At 43.5% G+C, this 24899-nt stretch overlaps 1 protein-coding gene across 4 annotated transcripts in view; it reads right to left on the bottom strand.

Moving 5' to 3' along the window:
• Nucleotides 1–7223: 7223 nt before the first annotated feature.
• LOC138645846 (cholesterol 24-hydroxylase-like) overlaps nt 7224–24899 on the bottom strand; it is a 66652-nt gene continuing 48976 nt past the window's right edge. For all 4 annotated transcript variants that reach the window (XM_069735367.1, XM_069735371.1, XM_069735358.1 and 1 more), the window contains 7 exons: nt 24114–24176; nt 15087–15159; nt 14546–14630; nt 9193–9303; nt 8147–8235; nt 8000–8066; nt 7224–7717 (listed from right to left, as the gene is read on the bottom strand). In XM_069735367.1, the coding sequence (XP_069591468.1) occupies nt 7559–7717; nt 8000–8066; nt 8147–8235; nt 9193–9303; nt 14546–14630; nt 15087–15159; nt 24114–24176 (647 nt within the window). In that variant the 3' untranslated portion in view covers nt 7224–7558. The remainder of the gene's footprint in view (nt 7718–7999; nt 8067–8146; nt 8236–9192; nt 9304–14545; nt 14631–15086; nt 15160–24113; nt 24177–24899) is intronic.

The following is a 24899-nucleotide window of genomic DNA, read 5'->3' as shown; positions in this document are numbered from 1 at the left end:
ATTGAGACATTTTGTTATCCAAGGATATAGCATGGGGCAATTTTTATTTATTCAGCTGCACAGTATGGGGCATATTTTTATTCCACCATATATATCACTATTATTTTTCTTAGCACAGTGCATGTATCTGTGGCACAAGCAAGAAGCTGATGCCATCTCTGCTGGAAATTGTACAGAGAAGAGTAGATGACAAGAAGAAGTCATCATGACAGACTGAGGGCTAAAGAAAGAACGAATCAAGGCCAGAAGTGACAATGACGGTCTGGGCCAAAGAAAGAAAACCACTCCAGTTAGAGAAAATATTACCCATAAGTTGCTGAAATGATTATTCTGTTACCAACTATGATCACTACTGTAGCACTGACTACAGGGTTTGAAGCATGATAATGAGTGACAGCATTCTTGTTTGTGAAATGACAGCTCCAAGCATAGCCTTTCCATATTTACGGTGACACTGGGAGTAGCCTGTCACAGTGCTAATTTATATGCAATCTGTTAACCAGACTTTGCATTTAATCTTTGTACTGAACTCAGAGGCGTAGCTAGGGTTTTGGTACAGGGGGGCGAAGCTTCTGAGTGGGCCCCTAACCAGGTAACCTTGATTACAACTTGATGACACACCCTAATAGTGGAGGAGAACCTCAGCAGATGACCGCGCTGTTACTGAAGATAATCTCTATATAACGACCAACATGGATATTACCGCCATATGGTCAGTAGTAGATACCAGCCCTACAGAGCATATAAGAGATCACAGCACAGTTATAGATAATGTCTTACCGTTGACGTTCTTTATAATGGAATCGTCACTTTTCCCGTCTTTTCCATCTGGCCCAGACCGACATGACAACTTCTTCCAGCTACAGCTCGTCTGCAGAGAAAACAACAAAGACACATTTCACGTCTCACATTCCAGCCCCATCACCATCTATTCCCAACCTGCACAAACTCCTCATCCTGCTGATACCCCAATACTGAGCCTCTGCTGCCGTATGTGTCCCTATTACTGCACCTGATACCCCAATACTGAGCCTCTGCTGCCGTATGTGACCCTATTACTGCACCTGATACCCCAATACTGAGCCGCTGCTGCCGTATGTGACCCTATTACTGCCCCTGATACCCCAATACTGAGCCTCTGCTGCCGTATGTGACCCTATTACTGCACCTGATACCCCAATACTGAGCCGCTGCTGCCGTATGTGTCCCTATTACTGCACTTGATACCCCAATACTGAGCCGCTGCTGCCGTATGTGTCCTTATTACTGCACCTGATACCCCAATACTGAGCCGCTGCAGCCATATGTGTCCCTCTTACTGCACCTGATACCCCAATACTGAGCTGCTGCTGCCGTATGTGTCCCTATTACTCCACCTGATACCCCAATACTGAGCTGCTGCAGCCATGTGTGTCCCTATTACTGCACCTGATACCCCAATACTGAGCCTCTGCTGCCATATGTGACCCTATTACTGCACCTGATACCCCAATACTGAGCCGCTGCAGCCATATGTGTCCCTCTTACTGCACCTGATACCCCAATACTGAGCTGCTGCTGCCGTATGTGTCCCTATTACTCCACCTGATACCCCAATACTGAGCCGCTGCAGCCATGTGTGTCCCTATTACTGCACCTGATACCCCAATACTGAGCCGCTGCTGCCGTATGTGTCCCTATTACTGCACTTGATACCCCAATACTGAGCCGCTGCTGCCGTATGTGTCCCTATTACTGCACATGATACCCCAATACTGAGCCACTGCTGCCGTATGTGTCCCTTTTACTGCCCCTGATACCCCAATACTGAGCTGCTGCTGCCGTATGTGTCCCTATTACTGCACCTGATACCCCAATACTGAGCCGCTGCTGCCGTATGTGTCCTTATTACTGCACCTGATACCCCAATACTGAGCCGCTGCAGCCATATGTGTCCCTCTTACTGCACCTGATACCCCAATACTGAGCTGCTGCTGCCGTATGTGTCCCTATTACTCCACCTGATACCCCAATACTGAGCCGCTGCGCCGTATGTGACCCCATTACTGCACCTGATACCTCGATACTGAACCTCTGCTGCCATATGTGACCCTATTACTGCACCTACTCTGTGGTTCTCTGTACCCTTTAAATTCTAAAGCACCGCTCTATAATATAGTAATGCCGGGGGCAAGTGCCATAGAAAACAGAACCCACATTTTGCCCCCTAGAAAGTAATAATGCCCTCTGTGTGCCCATTTGATAGCCCCTGAGTTCCTCTATTACAATAAATGCCACTTTACATTTAATAATGTCCCGAGTCTCCCCCCCTGTACAGCTCCCCTATACACAGTATAATGCACCTAACTGTATAGTACCACCCACACAGTATACTGAACCCTTAGTAGCCTTCAAACTGTTTGATGGCTCCAACACTGTAATCCCCACACTGTATGATGGCCCCATAAATAACCTCCATATAGTAAAATGTGCCAGATAGTCCTCAATATAGCACAATGAAGCACCCCCATAGGCAGACCCTGTAGTATAAGGCAGCAACCCCCATATGCAGATCCTGTAGAATAAGGCAGCACCCCCCCATAGGCAGATCCTGTAGAATAAGACAGCACTCCCCCCATAGGCAGATCCTTTAGAATAAGGCATCACTCCCCCATAGGCAGATCCTGTATATAAGGCAGCACTCCCTCCCCATAGGCAGATCCTGTAGAATAAGGCAGAACTCCCCCCCATAGGCAGATACTGTAGAATAAGGCAGCACTCCCCCCTATAGGCAGATACTGTAGAATAAGGCAGCACTCCCCCACTATAGGCTGATACTGTAGAATAAGGCAGCACTCCCCCCCTATAGGCAGATACAGTAGAATAAGGCAGCACTCCCCCTATAGGCAGATACTGTAGAATAAGGCAGCACTCCCCCCTATAGGCAGATCCTGTAGAATAAGGCAGCACACCCCCCCCCCCTTATAGGCAGATACTGTAGAATAAGGCAGCACTCCCCCCTATAGGCAGATACTGTAGAATAAGGCAGCACTCCCCCCTATAGGCAGATACTGTAGAATAAGGCAGCACTCCCCCTATAGGCAGATACTGTAGAATAAGGCAGCACTCCCCCCTATAGGCAGATCCTGTAGAACAAGGCAGCACCCCCCCCCCTTCCTTATAGGCAGATACTGTTGAATAAGGCAGCACTCCCCCCTATAGGCAGATACTGTAGAATAAGGCAGCACTCCCCCTATAGGCAGATGCTGTAGAATAAGGCAGCACTCCCCCCATAGGCAGATCCTGTATATAAGGCAGCACTCCCCCCTATAGGCAGATCATGTGTATAAGGCAGCACTCACCCCCATAGGCAGATCCTGTAGAATAAGGAAGCACTCCCCCCATAGGCAGATCCTGCATATAAGATAGCACTCCCCCCATAGGCAGATCCTGTAGAATAAGGCAGCACTCCCCCCATAGGCAGATACTGTAGAATAAGGCAGCACTCCCCCCCCCCCCATAGGCAGATACTGTAAAATTAGGCAGCACTGCCCCCTTATAGGCAGATACTGTAGAATAAGGCAGCACTCCCCCCTATAGGCAGATACTGTAGAATAAGGCAGCCCCCCTAAAAGAAAACACAGCAAATAAATAATCACCTCTCTTCCTCCTTGTTCCAGCAGTGATTCCTGCTCCTGCTCCCGGTCATCTGACAGCGGGCGCTGGGTGGTGATGTCATTGCGCCCGCTGTCAGATGGTGTGGGGGATGATGGGAGGAGCACAGTGCTCCTTCCCTCATCACTGCGGTGAGCTATACAGCTCACCGTGCGATAACGGGCGGGGGGCACACTGCTGGCACCGGGCCCCCTGCCTGCTCATGGGCCCCGTAGCGGCAGAGCAGGGAGTTCGATTCTCCCTGCTCTGCCGCAGAATGTAACTGTATCGGCGTGCTGCGCGTGCCGATGCAGTTACAGTAGCGTAGCTCCGGGTGGGCCCCCTCTGCCCCCCCCCCCAGTAGCTACGCTACTGACTGAACTTAATTCTGGGTCAGAATTCATGTACTGAGCTAAGCTCAGGGGCTGAATTTATTTACTGAGATTAGACCTGGAGTTATACTATGAGTTTCATTCTTATGCTATATATATCAAACTGTCGTATATCCATGACCTCTTTATCACTAAGAGACTCTCCTTCCTTGACATCACTGAAACCTGGCTCACCCCCTCTGACTCAAGCTCTCCAGCTGCACTTTCTTATGTCGGATTCAATCTCTCTCACATCCTTCGCTCCAGCAACAAAAATAGTGGAGGAGTTGGCTTGCTCCTGTCCAATACCTGCTCTTATACCCCAATTCCACTACCACCCTCCACTACTCTTCCTTCATTTAAGGTGCACTCCGCCCGCATCTATGACCCCTCCAACCTCCAGCTGGCTGTCATCTACCGCCCACCCATAACTAGCCATCTCCACCTTTCTCAACCACTTCACCACCTTGCTACTTCATTTCCTTTCCACTGATATACTCACTATCATCATGGGTGACCACCATTTCCATTGACACTTCCACCTCAGCTGCCTCTAAACTTTTATCACTGACTGCCTCCTTTGGCCTCACTCTATGGTCCTCCGCAGCCACTCACAAAGATGGCCACACGCAGGACCTTATCTTCACCTGCCTCTGTTCCCTTACTAATCTCACTAACTCAACCCTCCTCCTGTTGACCACAACCTACTGACATTCTCATCCCTCTTCTCTCCTATTGGACAACACCCACTCCACAAACTCACCCTTGCAGAAATCTCAAACACGTAAATTTACACTCACTCTCTGAGTCCCTTCTCCCTCTTACAGACATAGCTTCCTTACATGACACAGATGCTGCTGCCACTTTATATACAGTAACACCACAATAACAGCAACACTCAATTCAGCCGCTCCCCCTCATGCACAGCAAAACTGGTACAATCAACAGGCAACCCTGGCTGACCAGCCTGACCAAAGAACTGAGACAGGCTTCCAGGGTTGCTGAACGGAGATGGAATAGATTCCATTCTGCCGAGCACTTCATCATATAACAAGCAGTCCCTCGCCAGCATCAAGTCCACGCTCACTTTCGCAAAACAAACTTATTTCTCATCTCTCATATCCTCCCTTTCTCACAACCCTAAACAGCTTTTCAACTCTCAATTCTCTACTCCGTCCCCCAGTACCTCCTCCCTCTCCTCTCATTTCTGTTGAAGACTTTGCCTCTTTCTTTAAGCAGATTGATAACATCAGAGAAATCTTTGGCTCGCAGCACCAAATGGCCATCCTCTTAATTGCTCAGCCCTGTTCTTCCAAAACCATCTTCTCCACCATGACAGAAGATAAGCTTTCCACCCTTCTGTCAAGATCACATCTCACCACCTGCACATTTGACCCGCTCTTGTCCCACCTCATCCCTAACCTCGCCAGTTTTCATCCCAACCCTAACACATCTCTTCAACCTTTCACTTACAAATGGTGTCTTCCCCTCATCCTTCAAACATGCTCAATCATGCCCATCCTCAAAAAGCCCTCCCTCGACCAATCCTCTGTGTCTAGCTATCGCCCGATATCACTTCTCCATTATGCTTCAAAACTACTGGAACAGCATGTCCATCTTGAACTGTCCTCCCACCTCTCCTCCTGCTCCCCCTTTGACCGGTTACAATCTGGCTTCCGACCCCATCACTCAACTGAAACTGCCCCAGCTAAAGTCACCAATGACCTATTAACCACCAAAGCCAAGCAACACTACTCTGTCCTCCTTCTCCTGGACCTGTCTTCTGCCTTTGATACTGTGGACCATTCCCTCTTGTTACAGATTCTCTCATATCTTTGCATCAAAGATTTGGCCCTATTCTGGATCTCGTCATGTCTAACAGACTGGAAATTCAGTGTCTCCCTCTCCTACACCACCTATTCACCTTGCCCCTGTCTGTCGGTGTTCCCCAAGGCTCAGTTCTAGGACCCTTACTCTTCTCCATCTACACTTTTGTCCTGGACAGCTCATAGAATCCCACGGTTTGCAGTATCATCTCTATGCCGATGACATGCAGATCTACCTATCTGGACCTGACATCACCTCCTTACTGACCTAAATCCCACAAAGTCTGTCCGCTATTTCATCTTTCTTTTCTGCTGACTTCCTAAAACTGAACATGGACAAAACATAATTCATCATCTTTCCCCCATATCATTCTACCCCTCCACCAGACCTAGCCATCAATGTCTATGGCTGCTCACTTTCCCCAGTCCTACACGATCGGTGCCTCGGGGTGATCCTCAACTCTGCCCTTTCTTTTAAGCCACATATTCAAGCCCTTGCCTCCTCCTCTCGACTCCAAATCAAAAGTATTTCCCAGATCTGTACATTCCTTGACCAAGAAACTGCAGAAACGCTTGTGCATTCCCTTATCATCTCCTGCCTCGACTATTGCAACCTCATACTCTCTGACCTCCCATTTAGCACTCTTGCACCACTTTGCAAAGCCCTTCACTGGCTTCCTATTGTCCAGAGTCTCCAGTTTAAAACCCTAACTATGACATACAAAGCCATCCACAATCTGTCTCCTCCATAGATCTGTGATATGGTCTCCCGATACTTACCTACACGCAAACTTCGATTCTCTCAAGATCTCCTTCTCTAGTCCCCTCTTTTCTCTTCTTCCCACAACCGCATACGAGACTTCTCCTGCTCTTCCCCTATACTCTGGAACTCTCTACCCCAACACATCAGACTTTCGCCTACCACGGAAACCTTCAAAAGGAACCTGAAGACCCACATCTTCTAACAAGCCTACAACCTGTAGTGATCCTCAGTGTACTGAACCGCCGCACAACCAGCTCTACCGTCCCCTAGTGTATCCTCACCCATCCCCTGTAGCCTGTGAGCCCTCGCGGGCAGGGTCCTCTCTTCTTCTGTACTTGTGTGTGCCTTGTATTGCTCATGTTTATTGTACTTGTCTATATTTGCCCCTTTTTCACATGTAAAGCGCCATGGAATAAATGGCGCTATAATAATGAATAATAATAATAATTAGCTTGGTTTTGGTGATGTATTTTTTATACGAGTTTGGTCCAGGTGCTGTATATTTGCAACAATCAGGCTGCAGGTGCTGTAATTATGTAATTAGCTTAGTTTTCGTGTGCTTAGTTCTGCAAAATAAAAAAATCAGTAAATCAGTGATTTTCGGTGCAGATTTGCAGCACATTGGCCATGTCATATGTGAAAATACTGGTCAGAAAATGTATTTAAGCCCTTACTTTACATTTGCAAGATGTAAAATTGTAGATCATAGCATGTGATATACAGTTATTGTTTTACATAAAAGTTATTTAGTCAAACCTGTAACAAACATTACAATGCTGATATTCAGTATCTACTGTATATTGTCAATGGAGTTTGTACAATATTAACAACCTGCTGATTGTATTATGCAACATAAAAAAGTGCTTATCCAAACTGGTAGACATATAGTCTAGTATTAGTCTAGTCATGTTATTATACAATGCAATAATCTGACTTCTGCTGTTAAAATGTATTTGCGTTTTTGATTATTTTTTGTATTTGTGTTCTTCTCGAGGTCTCAGTCTACAGATTGCACCATCGAAAGGACGAAGGGTCCCTGTGTCCAAAATCCTGAAGCTCTGTCCTTCCACCAGCTCAAACTCAAATCTCTGCAAAAGCTTGGCCATTACGACTTTCGCTTCCATCTGTACAGATAGAACATAGATATTATATGAGGGAAGGACATAATTCAGTTTTTACATATACAAAGCATACTTTCTTTTTCCATTCTGAACATTTTGGTGGTGTCTTTCCTTTTGGACACTTATCCATTTTTTGTACTTCAACTGGGTTTCAACATGTCTGGTCTTATTTTTAAAAGAGGATAAGCAGCTGCCAGAGGTAAGAAAATCTGCAAGCTCCAAACAAATATTGTTCTACTTGAGCAATCCCTCAACATCTTTATTCACTTCTTAATCTTAACTCACCTGGGCAAAGACTTGTCCAATACATGATCGTGGTCCAAGAGAAAATGGAAAATAGGCATAGCCAGGTCTAAAAAACAAAAAAATAGTGATATCAGCACTGCATAATATACAGACAATAAGGATGATATTACAGTACACGACACTTACTTGGGAGCATCAGGATGAAATCTGTCTGGATTGAATACCAACGGTTCTTGATAGAATTTCTCCATTCGGCCCATGATGTAAGAATTGAACTACAAAGAGAAAATTATGTTACCACCTACTAATACCATATGCTATCTAACTATAAAGAACACTTAAGATGCATCTACTTTAATAGTAAACTATCTACTAATCGTACAATAAAGTTCTGAAAAATCTAAATGTAACCTATTAAATCCCGAGTAAGATTAAAGCATACCTGCCATTGCCGCACATGTAGAATAACACTATTTTTGACCAGTATATGACTTGTATCCTTTAGATTTCAACCATTTTATATACCTATTTTTCAGTTGTCTCTAAGTTAGTGGGTCGAGACTAGCTGGTGTGATGTTCCCCAAACGCTACACTCACAGACAGATTCCTCTTCTGCTGTCTTTATGTAGTAAAAGTTCAGAAGCAGCTGCAGTTTGGAGGACATTATGCAGAAGTACTGTTCAGTGTAACTGTGTACAGTGTAATTCTAGATTGTGAGCCCCATCAGGGACAGTGATGATAATGTGTGCAAAACTGTAAAGCGCTACGGAATATGTTAGCGCTATATAAAAAAAATAAAGATAAAGAAAGAACTGTGAATCCAACTCGGGGGTGAAATGAAACACTTTTTAAAAAGCAGAATCAAATCTGCTTCACTCTGCACCTTTCTCCTGTCCCTCTCCAATCTTTATAGCTTTCAATTGGAGGTGTACCCTGATCACTCAGTGAGTTGGCACTTTGTGGTACTTAGATCAAGATGGGTTTGAGCTGTTTTTTAAAGTGAATGATGAGTTATGGAAGCAGCACAATGGGATGAAGTTGCTCATAAGTGGATAAAGGAGCATATATCTCTGATATAAATTTTTCTAATATACACTTTAACTATTGATGTATGCAAAGTTCGTTGAAATAACAGTGAATATTTAAGGAAATCCCGAGTCTGCTCAGACTAATAAAAGATCATGGTTTCATTCCTTCTAGGATACTCTGAATGGCCACAGTCTACGACCTACCATCAAAGTTGTCCTAGGAGGAATCCTCACTCCTTCGATCACCATTTCCTCCTCTAGGATTCTGGATGTACCGGGAGCTGTAGGGTACAACCTCAAAGCTTCCTTTAAGACCTGGTAAAAGAAAAGGTACAAAAAAAATAATTGTATCGTTATAAAGTGCCAAGAGAACAAAGCAGCTTTTTGCTTACGTATTCTTGTTAGCAAGAATTCAAGAGAAGTAAGCATACTATGGCAGCTCATAAGTTCACTTCAATCCTATTTTTTCTGTGGGATTTGTAAAGGATGGGATTCAACTTTCTAATAATGCAGAAAAAAAATACAAAAAATGAGTTTGGTTTAAGGTGGTAGACATGCAGAACATAAACGCATGTTCACATTGGCCATAATGCATACAAAACCTACAAGAAACAAAATGAGCAAAAACCCTGCTGTAACTAAATAAGTAAAAAGCAAAAGTGCATTTAAATAACCCAGGGTTCTAAGTAATACTGTTTTTGATTAAAAAAAAAATAGCATAAAAGCCATCCAAAATCGACAAGTTGACCCTGATCGGGACTGCCCTACGCTGACTAATATTAAAAACCTTGACATGTGTCAGAGTTGACCTCAGTGTGTGAATAAGAGCAGACAAAAGGACCACGTCCCAGTCTGTGGAAGCCTTTAAATGCAATTTCCAGCTCAGGAGAGGGATGCCATGCCCCGGCTTGCACAGAATGCAAAAATACAAAGAAAAAACACAAATGCAGTAAGATTTTGATTCTGAAGCATGGATGGGAAAATATGCCTTGTGATTGTAGAACTCCTGGATGTAATATTAAAACACCGGGCAAAGTAACTTTACTATAGTTAGCTTAAAGGGAAACAAATTTTTAAAAAAAGTTTAATTAGTTGTAGCCAATATTTTCTGGGGTTGAGAGAAAAGATTTGCAGGACCTAGTCTAGCGGTCATATCTCCATGGCCCAAAGACCAGAGCACTACAAGCCTCCTAGTATTTACTGGCTTCTGCACTGGCTCTTCTAATTAGTAGAGCATCAAGCCACCACAATGATATTGCCGGATGGTAGGTAGTGGGTTCAGCGGGCTGGTATGGTAAATACAGGCTACCGATTCAGTCTCTGGAACTGCAAATAGTTTGCTAAACTCTATTTAATACTTTTAATGGTGGGGTCTGGGTCTAGAGACCCCCAATTTTTGCTCAAAGGAAAATTCAAAAGTGCCCATCCTATCTGCGAGTACAATTAACCCCTTCATGACCCAGCCTATTTTGACCTTAATGACCTGGCCATTTTTTGCAATTCTGACCAGTATCCCTTTATGAGGCAATAACTCAGGAACGATTCTACGGATCCTAGCGATTCTCAGTTTGCTTTTTTGTGACATATTGGGTTTCATGTTAGTGGTAAATTTAGGTCGATAATTTTTGCGTTTATTTGTAAAAAAAAAAATGGAAATTTGGCGAAAATTTTGAAAATTTCGCAATTTTCACATTTTGAAATTTTATTCTGTTAAACCAGAGAGTTATGTGACACAAAATAGTTAATAAATAACATTTCTCACATGTCTACTTTACATCACCACAAGTTTAGAAACAAAACTTTTTTTTGCTAGGAAGTTATAAGGGTTAAAATTTGACCAGCGATTTCTCATTTTTACAACAAAATTTACAAAACCATTTTTTTTAGGGACCACCTCACATTTGAAGTCAGTTTGAGGGGTCTATATGGCTGAAAATGCCCAAAAGTGACACCATTCTAAAAACTGCACCCCTCAAGGTACTCAAAACCACATTCAAGAAGTTTATTAACCCTTCAGGTACTTCACAGCAGCAGAAGCAACATGGAAGGAAAAAATTTAACTTTTTAGTCTCAAAAATGATCTTTTAGCAACAATTTTTTTATTTTCCCAAGGGTAAAAGGAGAAACTGGACCCCGAAAGTTGAAGACACAAAAAGAGCACAGCGAGGTCAAAAATACTCTGTTGTAAAGAAGTCAGGGTTCAGAGAGAAAATATCCTTGTGGACATGCAGGATGGAACAGCTTTAGTGCAAGTGGCCCACAGAGGAGTGGTGGACTCCCCAGTCTTGTAGAAACAAGAGAACAATTATAGAACCAAAAACACATGGGCTACCTGCACAGTGAACAAGTCTGTAGAAACCTGCACTAAAGCTGTTCCATCCTGCATGTCCACATGGATATTTTCTCTCTGAACCCTGCTTATACAGGTACTATACAGATGATCAGGTTTTTAATACATCAGATAGGGATTATATACATTAGATAGGACTGCTCTATATGGGTATACCTTGGCGATTGGTGGAGCAGCTTCATATACATTTTTTTGCAAAAAAACGTATTAACTAAATACCCTGTATTTTTTTCATTTTTTGACTAGCACTTGCTCATTTACTGTGACTTCTTTACAACAGAGTATTTTTGACCTCGCTGTGCTCTTTTTGTGTCTTCAAGTTTCTTGGTGGTGTGAACAGGTTTCTACAGACTTGTTCACTGTGCAGGTAGCCCACGTGTTTTTGGACCCTGAAATTTGTTGTCCAATTTGTCCTGAGTACGCCGATACCCCATATGTGGGGGGGGAACAACTGTTTGGGCGCACGACAGAGCTCGGAAGGGAAGGAGCGCCATTTGACTTTTTGAATGAAAAATTGGCTCCAATCTTTAGCGGACACCATGTCGGGTTTGGAGTGCCGCTGTGTGCCCATAGTTTAGAGCTCCCCCACAAGTGACCCCATTTTGGAAACTAGACCCCCCAAGGAACTTATTTAGATGCATAGTGAGCACTTTAAACCCCCAGGTGCTTCACAAATTGATCTGTAAAAATGAAAAAGTACTTTTTTTCCACAAAAATATTATTTTAGCCTCAATTTGTTCATTTTCACATGGGCAACAGGATAAAATGGATCATAAAATTTGTTGAGCAATTTCTCCTGAGTACACCGATACCCCATATGTTGGGGTAAACCACTGTTTGGGCGCACGGCAGAGCTCGGGAGGGAAGGAGTGCCATTTGACTTTTTGAATGGAAAATTAGCTGCAATCGTTAGTGGACACCATGTCTGGAGAGCCCCTGATGTGCCTAAACATTGGAGCTTCCCCACAAGTGACCCCATTTTGGAAACTAGACCTCCCAAGGAACTAATCTAGATGTGTGGTGAGCACTTTGAACCCCCAAGTGCTTCATAGAAGTTAATAATGCAGAGCTGTGAAAATAAATAATCATTTTTCTTTCCTCAAAAATTATATTTTAGCCCCAGTTTTTTATTTTCACAAGGGTAACAGGAGAAATTGGACCACAAAAGTTGTTGTCCAGTTTGTCCTGAGTACTCTGGTACCTCATATGTGGGGGTAAACCACTGTTTGGGCACACGTTGGGGCTCGGAAGGGTGGGAGCACCATATGACTTTTTGAAAGCAAGATTGGCTGGAATCAATAGTGGCACCATGTCGCCTTTCGAGACCCCCTAATGTGCCTAAATGGTGGAAACCCCTTCAATTCTAACCCCAACACACCCCTAACCCTCATCCCAACTCTAACCATGACCCTAATCACCACCCTAACCCCAACACACCCCTAACCCTAATTTTAACCCTAATTCCAACCCTAACTCTAATTCCAACCCTAACCCTAAGGCTAAGTGCCCACGTTGCGGATTTGTGTGCGGATTTTTCCACACCATTTTCTTTAAATCTGCAGGTAAAATGCACTGCATTTTACCTGCGGATTTACCGCAAATTTCCAGTGTTTTTTGTGTGGATTTCACCTGCGGATTCCTATACAGGAACAGGTGTAAAACGCTGCGGAATCCACACAAAGAATTGACATGCTGCAGAAAATAGCGAGCGGTATTTTCTGCACCATGGGCACAGCAGATTTGGTTTTCCTTAGGTTTACATGGTACTGTATACGTGATGCAAAACTGCTACGAATACGCTGTGGACTAGCAGCCAAATCCGCACCGTGTGCACATAGCTTAAATCTAACCCTAATCCTAATTCTAACCCTAATTTTAACCTTAACCCTAATTGTAACCCTAACTCTAATTTTAACCCTAACCCTAATTGCAACCCTAGCCCTAGTTCTAACCCTAACTCTAACCCTAACCCTAGTGGAAAAATAAAAATAAATATATTTTCTTTATTTTATGTTCCCTACCTATTGGGGTGATAAAGGGGGGCTTTGTGTACTATTTTTTTTATTTTGATCACTGTGATAGGTTCTATCACAGTGATCAAAATATACCTGGAATGAATCTGCCGGCCGGGAGACTCGGTGGGCACACTGCGCTTGCGTCCGCCACTTTGGAAGATGGCGGTGCCCATAGGAGAAGACGGACGGACACCAGGACTCAGTAGGTATGGGGAGGTGGGATCGGACAGTGGGGCGGGAGGGGAGGGCAGCGGAGGAAAGGACGGAAGGGAGGAAAGACTGACAGCGGTGGCAGATCGCCGCTGTCAGTCGGTGGCAGGGCAGATCGGGGTCTCCAGCCGTGGCCGATGATATTGCAGCATTGGCCATAGTTGGATTGTAATATTTCATCGAGTTTCATAGGTGAAATATTACAAATTGCTCTGATTGGCTGTTTCACTTTCAACAGCCAATCAGAGCGATTGTAGCCACGTGGGGGCAAAGCAACCCCTTCTGGGCTGAAGTACAGGCAAAATTTGAGTTAACCCTTTCACCCGATCTGCAGGAACGCGATCATTCTGTGACGCAGCATATGCGTCACAGGTCAGATTGGCACCGACTTTCATGACGCATAAACTGTGTTTCACAGGTCGGGAAAGGGTTAAAGTGATGTACGAAGCCATCGACTTTCTACTGAGCGCTTCCAATGCTTTGCTTAAACTCTAGTAATGCTTTGTTCAATTGTTGGGGGTCTCTGGACCCTGACTCCCCACCTCCAATCAAGACCCAGTCCCCATGGATACATCAAATTAAACCTTTTTAACGGTTAATGAAACATTATTATCTAACATTAGTAAAATTACTTTGCTAGGTGTTCTCATATACATTATATACTGATATATAATATCCTATATATTTATTTATTATAGTTGAATATCATTTTTAATATATTTCTTATACATTTAGTAACCATTCCATTCATAGCAATTGTGATACCGCGCTGCCTGATACGATGGGTACTATCAACGGGGTCTTTCAGAGTTTTACTGTGGTGTCCAGTGTTTTGATAGCAAGGCAAGTACTGCATGTTCCAAATCCAAATGTGAACAGAGTTTAATTTCAATATGAACCTTCATGGGAGTTTTATTTGCATTAAGTGTGGTTGTAATTAAGAATATTTTAATTCATTTTGTTGCTGCATCTGTGTGAGTACCTGGGACAAATATTGCAATTTTCCAAGATCTTCATATTCAATGTCTCTTTTGGAGCCAAAAACTTCATCCACTTCAGCCTGGACTCTGAGGAAGCAAAATTATTATCTGTCCAAGTAGTAATATACCGCATAGGTTCTATAGTTATTATATTAATCTGATAATGTGGAATGCTTGGTAAAATATGTCTTGCCTAGTTTCAACCCGCAGATGTGTGGTCCGATGTGTTGACAGTACTCCAAGAGACTGTGACTTTTTGACCTTCTGAGAAACAATGATTCTTGTTTATTAATGGAAATTAACATTGCTTGTCTAACTCTTTGCAAAAAGGGACAAGGATTGAACTCCTTAATAAAAAAAAACCCTGACCCTGACATATTCCCCGAAGCCATATTGACCTGGTAAATAAGTGTGTTGTCTCTGTGGTCTCAGGCCGTACCTATTGAACCCGATCTCACTGGCTGACACTTTATAGAGTAGATCAGGCTACTATAAGAAGGGTAGAAATATAAACAACTTCATTTTTAAACAAAGTGGATTTACCTTGCCAGGATCTCTGGGTTACGCGCTAACTCCATCACCACAAAGGAAAGCTGGTTGGCCGTTGTTTCTTGTCCTTAAACCAAATGCAAATCATTATTCCAATTCTTAGCATCATATAAAGTGATCGATGTATAGATATAGATACTTTACATAGATAGAATCAGGGGTGGACACACCGCATGGGCAGCCGGTGTGACTGCACTGGGGCCCGGAGGTCAAGGGGGGCCCCTGCAGGGCGGCTGATACTGAGGGAAATCTGGCCCAAGGGGCCCCTGGCCAGATTTCCCTCATTTGCGGCAGGCAGGGAGCGATCCCTGCAGCTCAACTGCCTATAACATGGCAGCGGAGCTGCATGAATCCATCCTGCGTCCTGCCCGCACTTCCTGCCTGATACAGCAGCGCGATTGGATGATGTCAGCATTCAGCGCGCGGCTGTGCCAGATAGAAAGCTGCTGGCAACAAAGATGCTGCAGGTAATGTGCGCATAGGTGAGTGGCGCTGTGCGTGTGTCAGTGTGTGTATCTGTGGCTGGTGCAGCTGCGGGGAACGCGCAGAAAGGTGACTAGTGTATGTGTGTGTGTCTGTTGAGGGCAATGATGGGGGTGGTGGGGGAGGAAGCAATGTTGGAGGTGGTGGAAAGGGCAATGATGGGGTGGTGGGGGAGGAGGCAATAATGGTGGTGGTGGAAAGGATAATGAAGGGGGTGATGGTGAGGAAGCAATGATGGAGGTGGTGGAAAGGGCAATGATGGGAATATTGGAAGAAGGCAGTGATGGAGGTGGTGGAAAGGGCAATGATGGGGTGGTGGGGGAGGAATCAATGGTGGATGTGGTGGAAAGGGCAATGATGAGGGTGGTGGGCGAGGAAACAATGATGGAGGTGGTTGAAAGGGCAATGATAGATGTGTTGGAAAGAGCAATGATGGGGGTGGTGGGAGAGGAAGCAATGATGGATGTGGTGGAAAGGGCAATGATGGGGGTGGTGAGAGAGGAAGCAAATGATGGAGGTGGTGGAAAGGGCAATGATGGGGTTGGTGGGGGAGAAGGCAATGATGGAGGTTGTTGAAAGGGCAATGATGGGGGGGTGGAGAGGAGGCATGATGGTGGTGATTGAAAAGACAATGATGGTGGTGCAAAGGGCAATGGTGTGGGTGGTGGGGGAGAAAGCAATAATAGAGGTGGTGGAAAGAGAAATTATGGGGGTGGTGTGGGAGGAAGCAATGATGGATGTTGTGGAAAGGGCAATAATGGGGTTGGTGGGGAGAAGGCAATGATAGAGGGTGTTGAAAGGACAATGATGGGGGTGGGGGGCGAGGAGGCATGATGGTGGTGATTGAAAGGACAATGATGGTGGTGCAAAGGGATATGGTAGGCAAAAAGCAATAATAGAGGTGGTGGAAAGGGCAATGATGGGGGTGGGGAGAAGGCAGTGATGATGATGGTGGCGGAAAGGACAATGATGGGAGTTGTGGGGTAGAAGGCAATGATGGAGGTGGTGGAGAAAGCAATGATGGAGGTGGTTGAGAGAGCAATTATGGGGGTGATGGGGAAGTCAATAAGTGGGGTGGTGGAGAGGGCAATTATTGGGGTGGTGCAGAGGGCAATGATGGAGGTGGTGGAGAGGGCAATGATGGGGTGGTGGAGAAGGCAATGATGGAGCTGATGGAGAGGGCAATGATGGAGGTGGGGAGAGGGCAACGATGGTATGCCGGGGAGAGAAGGACAATGAGGGGTGTGGGAAATTTGGATGAGAGGAAGGGGGATTTATAATGGTCTTACGAACAGGGAGAGGTGGAGAAAGATGTTAGATATGGATGTAAAAATGAATTGCCTGATGGAGGAGGGTGCTAAGCCCCTGATAGCGTCCTCCCCTATCTCACAGTTCATCATGATGCTATCGGGGACTTAAAATTTATTGGGGAGAAGAGAGGGTAAGGTGCATAGGACACTTTATAATTAATTGGAAGGTGGGAGAAGACACTGTCAGGGACTTGTAATGAATTGTGAGGAGGCGGAAGATGCTTAGTACCTGATAGAGTCTTCTATCACCCCCAAATTCATTATGATGCTATCAAGGAGTTATAATGAATGATGGGGATTAAGGCTATGTGCACACGTTTAGGATTTGCAGGAGAAAATTCTGCTGCATATTCTAATATGCTGGCAAGAAGTAAGTTGTGTAAAATACATTTCTTTTTTTTCCACATTTTTACCATGCTTTTGTTACGTATTTTTCCCCATTAGTACGGGAGAAATACACTACAAAAATTGAGATTATACAAAATTGAGATTATACAGATTCTAATCTTCTGCAAATCTGCAAGGAAAAAATAAGCAGCGTGAGCATGAGACTTCAGGGATCTCATTCACTTCGCTTGTAATGTAAAGTATTCCATATTTTCCGTGTGCACATAGCCTTACAGGTAATTGGGCAGAGTCACAGACTGAATACTTTATATAATTGGGCGGCAGAGAATATAGTTAATGGAGGCACAGTGCTGCTTATGACGTTATATTTTTAATGGTGCATGGCTAATAGTATATTAATGGTGGGGTACATATCTGTATTCGTGGGGAGACACGTGTATATACAATGTACAGTGGGGCAAAAAAGTATTTAGTCAGTCAGTAATAGTGCAAGTTCCACCACTTAAAAAGATGAGAGGCGTCTGTAATTTACATCATAGGTAGACCTCAACTATGGGAGCCAAACTGAGAAAAAAAATCCAGAAAATCACATTGTCTGTTTTTTTAACATTTTATTTGCATATTATGGTGGAAAATAAGTATTTGGTCAGAAACAAACAATCAAGATCTCTGGCTCTCACAGACCTGTAACTTCTTCTTTAAGAGTCTCCTCTTTCCTCCACTCATTACCTGTAGTAATGGCACCTGTTTAAACTTGTTATCAGTATAAAAAGACACCTGTGCACACCCTCAAACAGTCTGACTCCAAACTCCACTATGGTGAAGACCAAAGAGCTGTCAAAGTACACCAGAAACAAAATTGTAGCCCTGCACCAGGCTGGGAAGACTGAATCTGCAATAGCCAACCAGCTTGGAGTGAAGAAATCAACAGTGGGAGCAATAATTAGAAAATGGAAGACATACAAGACCACTGATAATCTCCCTCGATCTGGGGCTCCACGCAAAATCCCACCCCGTGGGGTCAGAATGATCACAAGAACGGTGAGCAAAAATCCCAGAACCACGCGGGGGGACCTAGCGAATGAACTGCAGAGAGCTGGGACCAATGTAACAAGGCCTACCATAAGTAACACACTACGCCACCATGGACTCAGATCCTGCAGTGCCAGACGTGTCCCACTGCTTAAGCCAGTACATGTCCGGGCCCGTCTGAAGTTTGCTAGAGAGCATTTGGATGATCCAGAGGAGTTTTGGGAGAATGTCCTATGGTCTGATAAAACCAAACTGGAACAGTTTGGTAGAAACACAACTTGTCGTGTTTGGAGGAAAAAGAATACTGAGTTGCATCCATCAAACACCATACCTACTGTAAAGCATGGTGGTGGAAACATCATGCTTTGGGGCTGTTTCTCTGCAAAGGGGCCAGGACGACTGATCCGGGTACATGAAAGAATGAATGGGGCCATGTATCGTGAGATTTTGAGTGCAAACCTCCTTCCATCAGCAAGGGCATTGAAGATGAAACGTGGCTGGGTCTTTCAACATGACAATGATCCAAAGCACACCGCCAAGGCAAAGAAGGAGTGGCTTCGTAAGAAGCATTTCAAGGTCCTGGAGTGGCCTAGCCAGTCTCCAGATCTCAACCCTATAGAAAACCTTTGGAGGGAGTTGAAAGTCCGTGTTGCCAAGCGAAAAGCCAAAAACATCACTGCTCTAGAGGAGATCTGCATGGAGGAATGGGCCAACATACCAACAACACTGTGTGGCAACCTTGTGAAGACTTACAGAAAACGTTTGACCTCTGTCATTGCCAACAAAGGATATATTACAAAGTATTGAGATTAAATTTTGTTTCTGACCAAATACTTATTTTCCACCATATTATGCAAATAAAATGTTAAAAAAACAGACAATGTGATTTTCTGGATTTTTTTTTCTCAGTTTGTCTCCCATAGTTGAGGTCTACCTATGATGTAAATTACAGACGCCTCTCATCTTTTTAAGTGTTGGAACTTGCACTATTGCTGACTGACTAAATACTTTTTTGCCCCACTGTATGTGACCTTGTTAATTCAGGGCTGCGAAGATCATTGTGACAAGACGAGTCGTGGCTGGGAGATATCGACATGAAGGTCTGACCAGATGGAGAACAAACAAGAGAAAGCGTCTCTATTCAGACGAGACGTCAGCGGTAAGTGCCTGGATGTAGATATTATTCTGTATTTGCACTGTGTCAGTGGTGGACACAGACAGTCCCCTCCTTTTAAGGCGACAAAACTATATATATATATATATATATATATATATATATATATATATATATATACAGTACAGACCAAAAGTTTGGACACACCTTCTCATTTAAAGATTTTTCTGTATTTTCATGACTGAAAATTGTACATTCACACTGAAGGCATCAAAACTATGAATTAACACATGTGGAATTATATACTTAACAAAAAAGTGTGAAACAACTGAAATTATGTCTTATATTCTAGGTTCTTCAAAGAAGCCACCTTTTGCTTTGATGACTGCTTTGCACACTCTTGGCATTCTCTTGAATTCTACTGTATCTATATACACACTGTGTGCAGAATTATTAGGCAAGTTGTATTTTAGAGGATTATTTTTATTATTCATCAGCAACTATGTTCTCAATCAACCCAAAAGATTCATAAATATCAAAGCTTAATATTTTTGGAGGTTGGAGTGGTTTTTTTTTAGATTTGGCTAGGATGATATCCCTTTGTGCAGGTAACTATTACTGTGCAGAATTATTAAGCAACTTAATAAAAACCAAATATATTCCCATCTCACTTGTTTATTTTCACCAGGTAAACCAATATCACTGCAAAAACAAAACCCCCCAAAATTAGTGACCGATATAGCCACCTTTCTTTATGATGACACTCAACAGCCTTCCATCCATAGATTCTGTCAGTTGCTTGATCTGTTTACGATGAACATTGCGTGCAGCAGCCACCACAGCCTCCCAGACACTGTTCCGAGAGGTGGACTGTTTTCCCTCCCTGTAGATCTCACATTTTATGAGGGACCACAGGTTCTCTATGGGGTTCAGATCAGGTGAACAAGGGGGCCATGTCATTATTTTTTCTTCTTTGAGACCTTTACTGGCCAGCCACGCTGTGGAGTAGTTGGAGGCATGTGATGGAGCATTGTCCTGCATGAAAATCATGTTTTTCTTGAACGATACCGACTTCTTCCTGCACCACTGCTTGAAGAAATTGTCTTCCAGAAACTGGCAGTAGGTCTGGGAGCTGAGCTTCACTCCATCCTCAACCCCTAAAAGGTCCCACAAGTTCATCTTTGATGATACCATCCCATACCAGTACCCCACCTCCACCTTGCTCGCGTCTGAGTCGGAGTGGAGCTCTCTGGCCTTTACTGATCCAGCCTCTGGCCCATCAAGAGTCACTCTTATTTCATCAGTCCATAAAACCTTTGAAAGGTCAGTCTTAAGATATTTCTTGACATTTTATCTTATGTTTCTTGTTCAAAGGTGGTCGTTTTTCAGCCTTCCTTACCTTAGCCATGTCCCTGAGTATCGCACACCTTGTACTTTTTGTTACTCCAGTAATGTTGCAGCTCTGAAAAAAAACTGGTGGCAAATGGCATCTTGTCAGCTTCACGCTTGATTTTCCTCAATTCATGGGAAGTTATGTTGCACCTTTTTGGCCCCACACGCTTCTTGCAACCCTGTTGGCTATTTGCCATGAAACGCTTGATTGTTCAGTGATCACGCTTCAAAAGTTTGGCAATTTCAAGACTGCTGCATCCCTCTGCAAGACATCTCCCAATTTTGGACATTTCAGAGCCCGACAAATCTCTCTTCTGACCCATTTTGCCAAAGGAAAGGAAGTTGCCTAATAATTAGGCACACCTTATATAGGGTTTTGATGTGATTAGACAACACCCCTCCTCATTACAGAGATGCACATCACCTGATTTACTTAATTGGTAGTTGGCTCTCAACCCTGAACAGCTTGGAGTAGGACAACATGTATAAAAAGTATCATGTGATCAAAATACAACTTGCATAATAATTCTGCACAGTGTTTATATATGCATACATACTAAGGGACTGTGCTATACATAAGTGAGTACACTATATACCAAGGGAATGAGTTAGACATAATAATCGATAATAACGTCTTTCTCCACCTCCCCATTCCTAAATCCATTATAAATCCCCTTTCCTCCCATCCCAATCCCCCACACCCGTCATTGTCCTCCTCCCCCGCATCCCATTATTGCCCTCTCCCCCACCCCCATTATTGCCCATTCACCACCTCTATCATTTCCTCCTCCCCCACCACCACTATTATTGCCCTCTCTGTCAACCTTATCATTGCTTTCTGCCCCATCACCCCCATCATTGCCCTCTCCTCCACCTACACACAAACACACACAGCATCATTCACCTCTCTGCATACATACACACAAACACACACGCACCTCACCTCTGCACATGGTATCCTGAAGCCCCACCATTCCTGTCTCGCCCAGCCGCGGCGCTGAATGATGATGTCATTCAACCACTGCTGTGGGAGACAGGAAGCAGGATGGATCCATTCCCTGCAGCTCCGCTCTTCTGCCATTTTCTCCTGCAGGCCGCGGAGCTGCAGGGTTTGCAGGCAGGGCCAGTTTTAGGCAAAGTTTAAAATGGGGCCCCGAATGCTGACATATTGCACATCACATAGAAGCATTTCGGTTGTATTTACATGTGCTGCGTTCAGACCACTAAATTAGTGTGATCAACAATATTGAAATCGTTCAATGCTTGTTTCCCGGCCTCTTTCCATCTGAGAATAAATGATGGGGACAGAATGATCACTAATAAATCACTAACAGATCACCATACAGGATCATGTTATCAGCAGCACATCTATAGTTTACACCGGCGATGTGCTGCTGAGAACATTGATTTCTGTTTCAGTATAAACAATCCAATCACTCGATGAATTTGCAGCATTTTGCTTGTTTAGTATAATACACCCCATAGTCCTCCATATATTGTAATGTGCACCACAGTCCTCCATGTTGTAAAATGCACACCGCATAGTCCTCCATATAATATAATATGCCCCATAGTCCTCCATATAGTATAATACACTCCTCAGTCCTCCATATAATATAATACACTTCCCATAGTCCTCCACATAGTATAATACACTCCTCATAGTGCTCCATATAGTATAATGCACCGCCATAGTCATCCATGTAGTACAATTCACTTCCCATAGTAGAATGCATGGCCCATAGTCCTCTATACTGTAAAATGCACACCCCATAGTCCTCCATAAAATATATGCCCCATAGTCCTCCATATAATATGCTCCATAGTCCTCAATATATTAAAATACACTGCTCAGTCCTCCACATAGTATAATACACTCCTCATAGTGCTCCATATAGTATACTGCACCGCCATCATCACCCGTGTCGTACAATTTATCTCCCATAGTATAATGCACCCCATAGTTCTTCAAATAGTATAATGTATTCCCCATAATCCTCGATACAGTATAATGCAGCCCACATATAGTATAATGCAACCACCCAACAGAGTATAATGTAACCCCCATAGAATATAATGCAGCCACCTCATATAAAAACCTACAAAAGAAAAAAGTAAACGAAAACCCTGATGTAACTAAGTAAAAAACAAAAGTGCATTTAAATAACACAGAGTTTTTAGTAATACTGTTTTTTTTTTATCAAAAAATAGCACCAAAGCCATCCCACTGCGTCAAGGTAACTTTGATCGGGACAGTCCTACACTGTCTAATATTAAAACCTTACATTGTGTCAATGTTGACCTCAGTGTGAATAAGGGCAGACAAAAGGACTGGGCCCAACCAGTGAAACACTAGACTGGGGAAGCCTTATATAGTCTCTAGCTCAGAAACAGGGAGGCCACACCCCGGCTTGCACAGAATGCAACAATACAGAGAAAAAAACCACAAAATTGAGCTTAAATTGAGTTGGTACACATGCAGAGGTTAAACGCATGTTCACATTGGCTGTTATGTACAGTGCTGTCTCTAAACATAGTTTATTCTTCTTATTTTTGTTATTCACGTAATATCCACCTCGCTTCTCTCTTCAATAGGAGACGGTGCAAATCCCCTCCTTGTTGCAGTAAGGAGATTTTCTCTAATCCAGCAAATCGCAATACATGTTGAAGAGAGAAGCGAGGTGGACATTACTCGCAGGCGCATTGGGACCTATTGGTCTCAATGACAAGATAGACATGTCTGTCTTTCTTTAAAATTATATTGGTAATTTATGGTTCCTTTAGTAGTGTGGTGCTTATTTGTAATGTTTTTAATTTGTTTGTTATATGTTTTTTCACTTATATTCTGATGAGCGATAGTTTATCCGCTATGACGTCTGGTTGAGTGGGAGGAGCCAAAAAGACTGCACAGGTAAAGAACCCTCCCTACTTCCTCTCGTCGTCAGGACCCGTTGAAGTGCTGTGTGCACGAAACGGCCGTCGTCCGTTTGTATCCACATCCCTCCCTGCTGTATCACTGCATGTCCGAATAAAAATATGACACTTCAACTCCGGTGAGTGCGCTCCACTTTTTTGCTCTTTTTATGTACTGTCGTGAATCTCTTTTTGGATGCAGCACCCGGGTTGTGTGGGGAAATGCTATTATGGCTAAAACAGCGAAGAAGGGTTAGAAGCATTAGGGTCTAACGAATTGCAGCAGTGCGGAGGTGCTTTTTTTCTTTTTTGGTTTCATATACTGTATATAGCTTTGTCGCCATAGAACGGGGGGGGGGGGGGGGCAGACACATTTCTTGCACAGGGGCCCCAAGCTGTCAGTGGCCACCCCTGTATAGAATTACTGACCTGCTATGAAGAATGTGACAAAGTTATCTATTAAATCCTCCTGACTGCAGCCATCTTCCAACTCTGAAAGAAGGAATAGAAGGAGATGATGAGAAACAAGAATAACTTCATCGCACATGGAGATTGAGCGTATTAGGAACACATTTTAGCAAGTCTCAGGCGGTTTTGTATCACCACCTCAGGGGGGGGATACTGTAATTGTAGCAAAGCCACTCGTAGTATCTATCTATCTATCTATCTATCTATCTATCTATCTATCTATCTATCTATCTATCTATATACAGTATAGACCAAACGTTTTGACACACCTTTGTTCTGTATTTTCATGACTATGAAAATTGTACATTCACACTAAAGATATCAAAACTATGAATTAACAGATGTGGAATTATATACTTAACAAAAAAGTGTGAAACAACTGAAATTACGTATGTCTTATATTCTAGGTTCTTCAAAGTAGCCACCTTTTGCTTTGATGACTGCTTTGCACACTCTTGGCATTCTCTTAAAGAGCTTCAAGAACAAGAGGAAGTCACTGGGAATGGTTTTCACTTCACAGGTGTGCCCTGTCAGGTTTAATAAGTGGGATTTCTTGCCTTATAAATGGTGTTGGGACCATCAGTTGTGTTGTGCGGAAGTTTGGTGGATAAACAGCTGATAGTCCTACTGAATAGACTGTTAAAATTTGTATTATGGCAAGAAAAAAGCAGCTAAAAAAAGAAAAATGAGTGGCCATCATTACTTTAAGAAATGAAGGTCAGTCAGTCGGAAAAATTGGGAAAACTT

Source organism: Ranitomeya imitator, chromosome 1 (assembly GCF_032444005.1).
Source record: "Ranitomeya imitator isolate aRanImi1 chromosome 1, aRanImi1.pri, whole genome shotgun sequence".
In the NCBI taxonomy this organism is placed as follows: Eukaryota; Metazoa; Chordata; class Amphibia; order Anura; family Dendrobatidae; genus Ranitomeya; species Ranitomeya imitator.
This window is presented reverse-complemented; position numbering and strand designations above follow the sequence as displayed.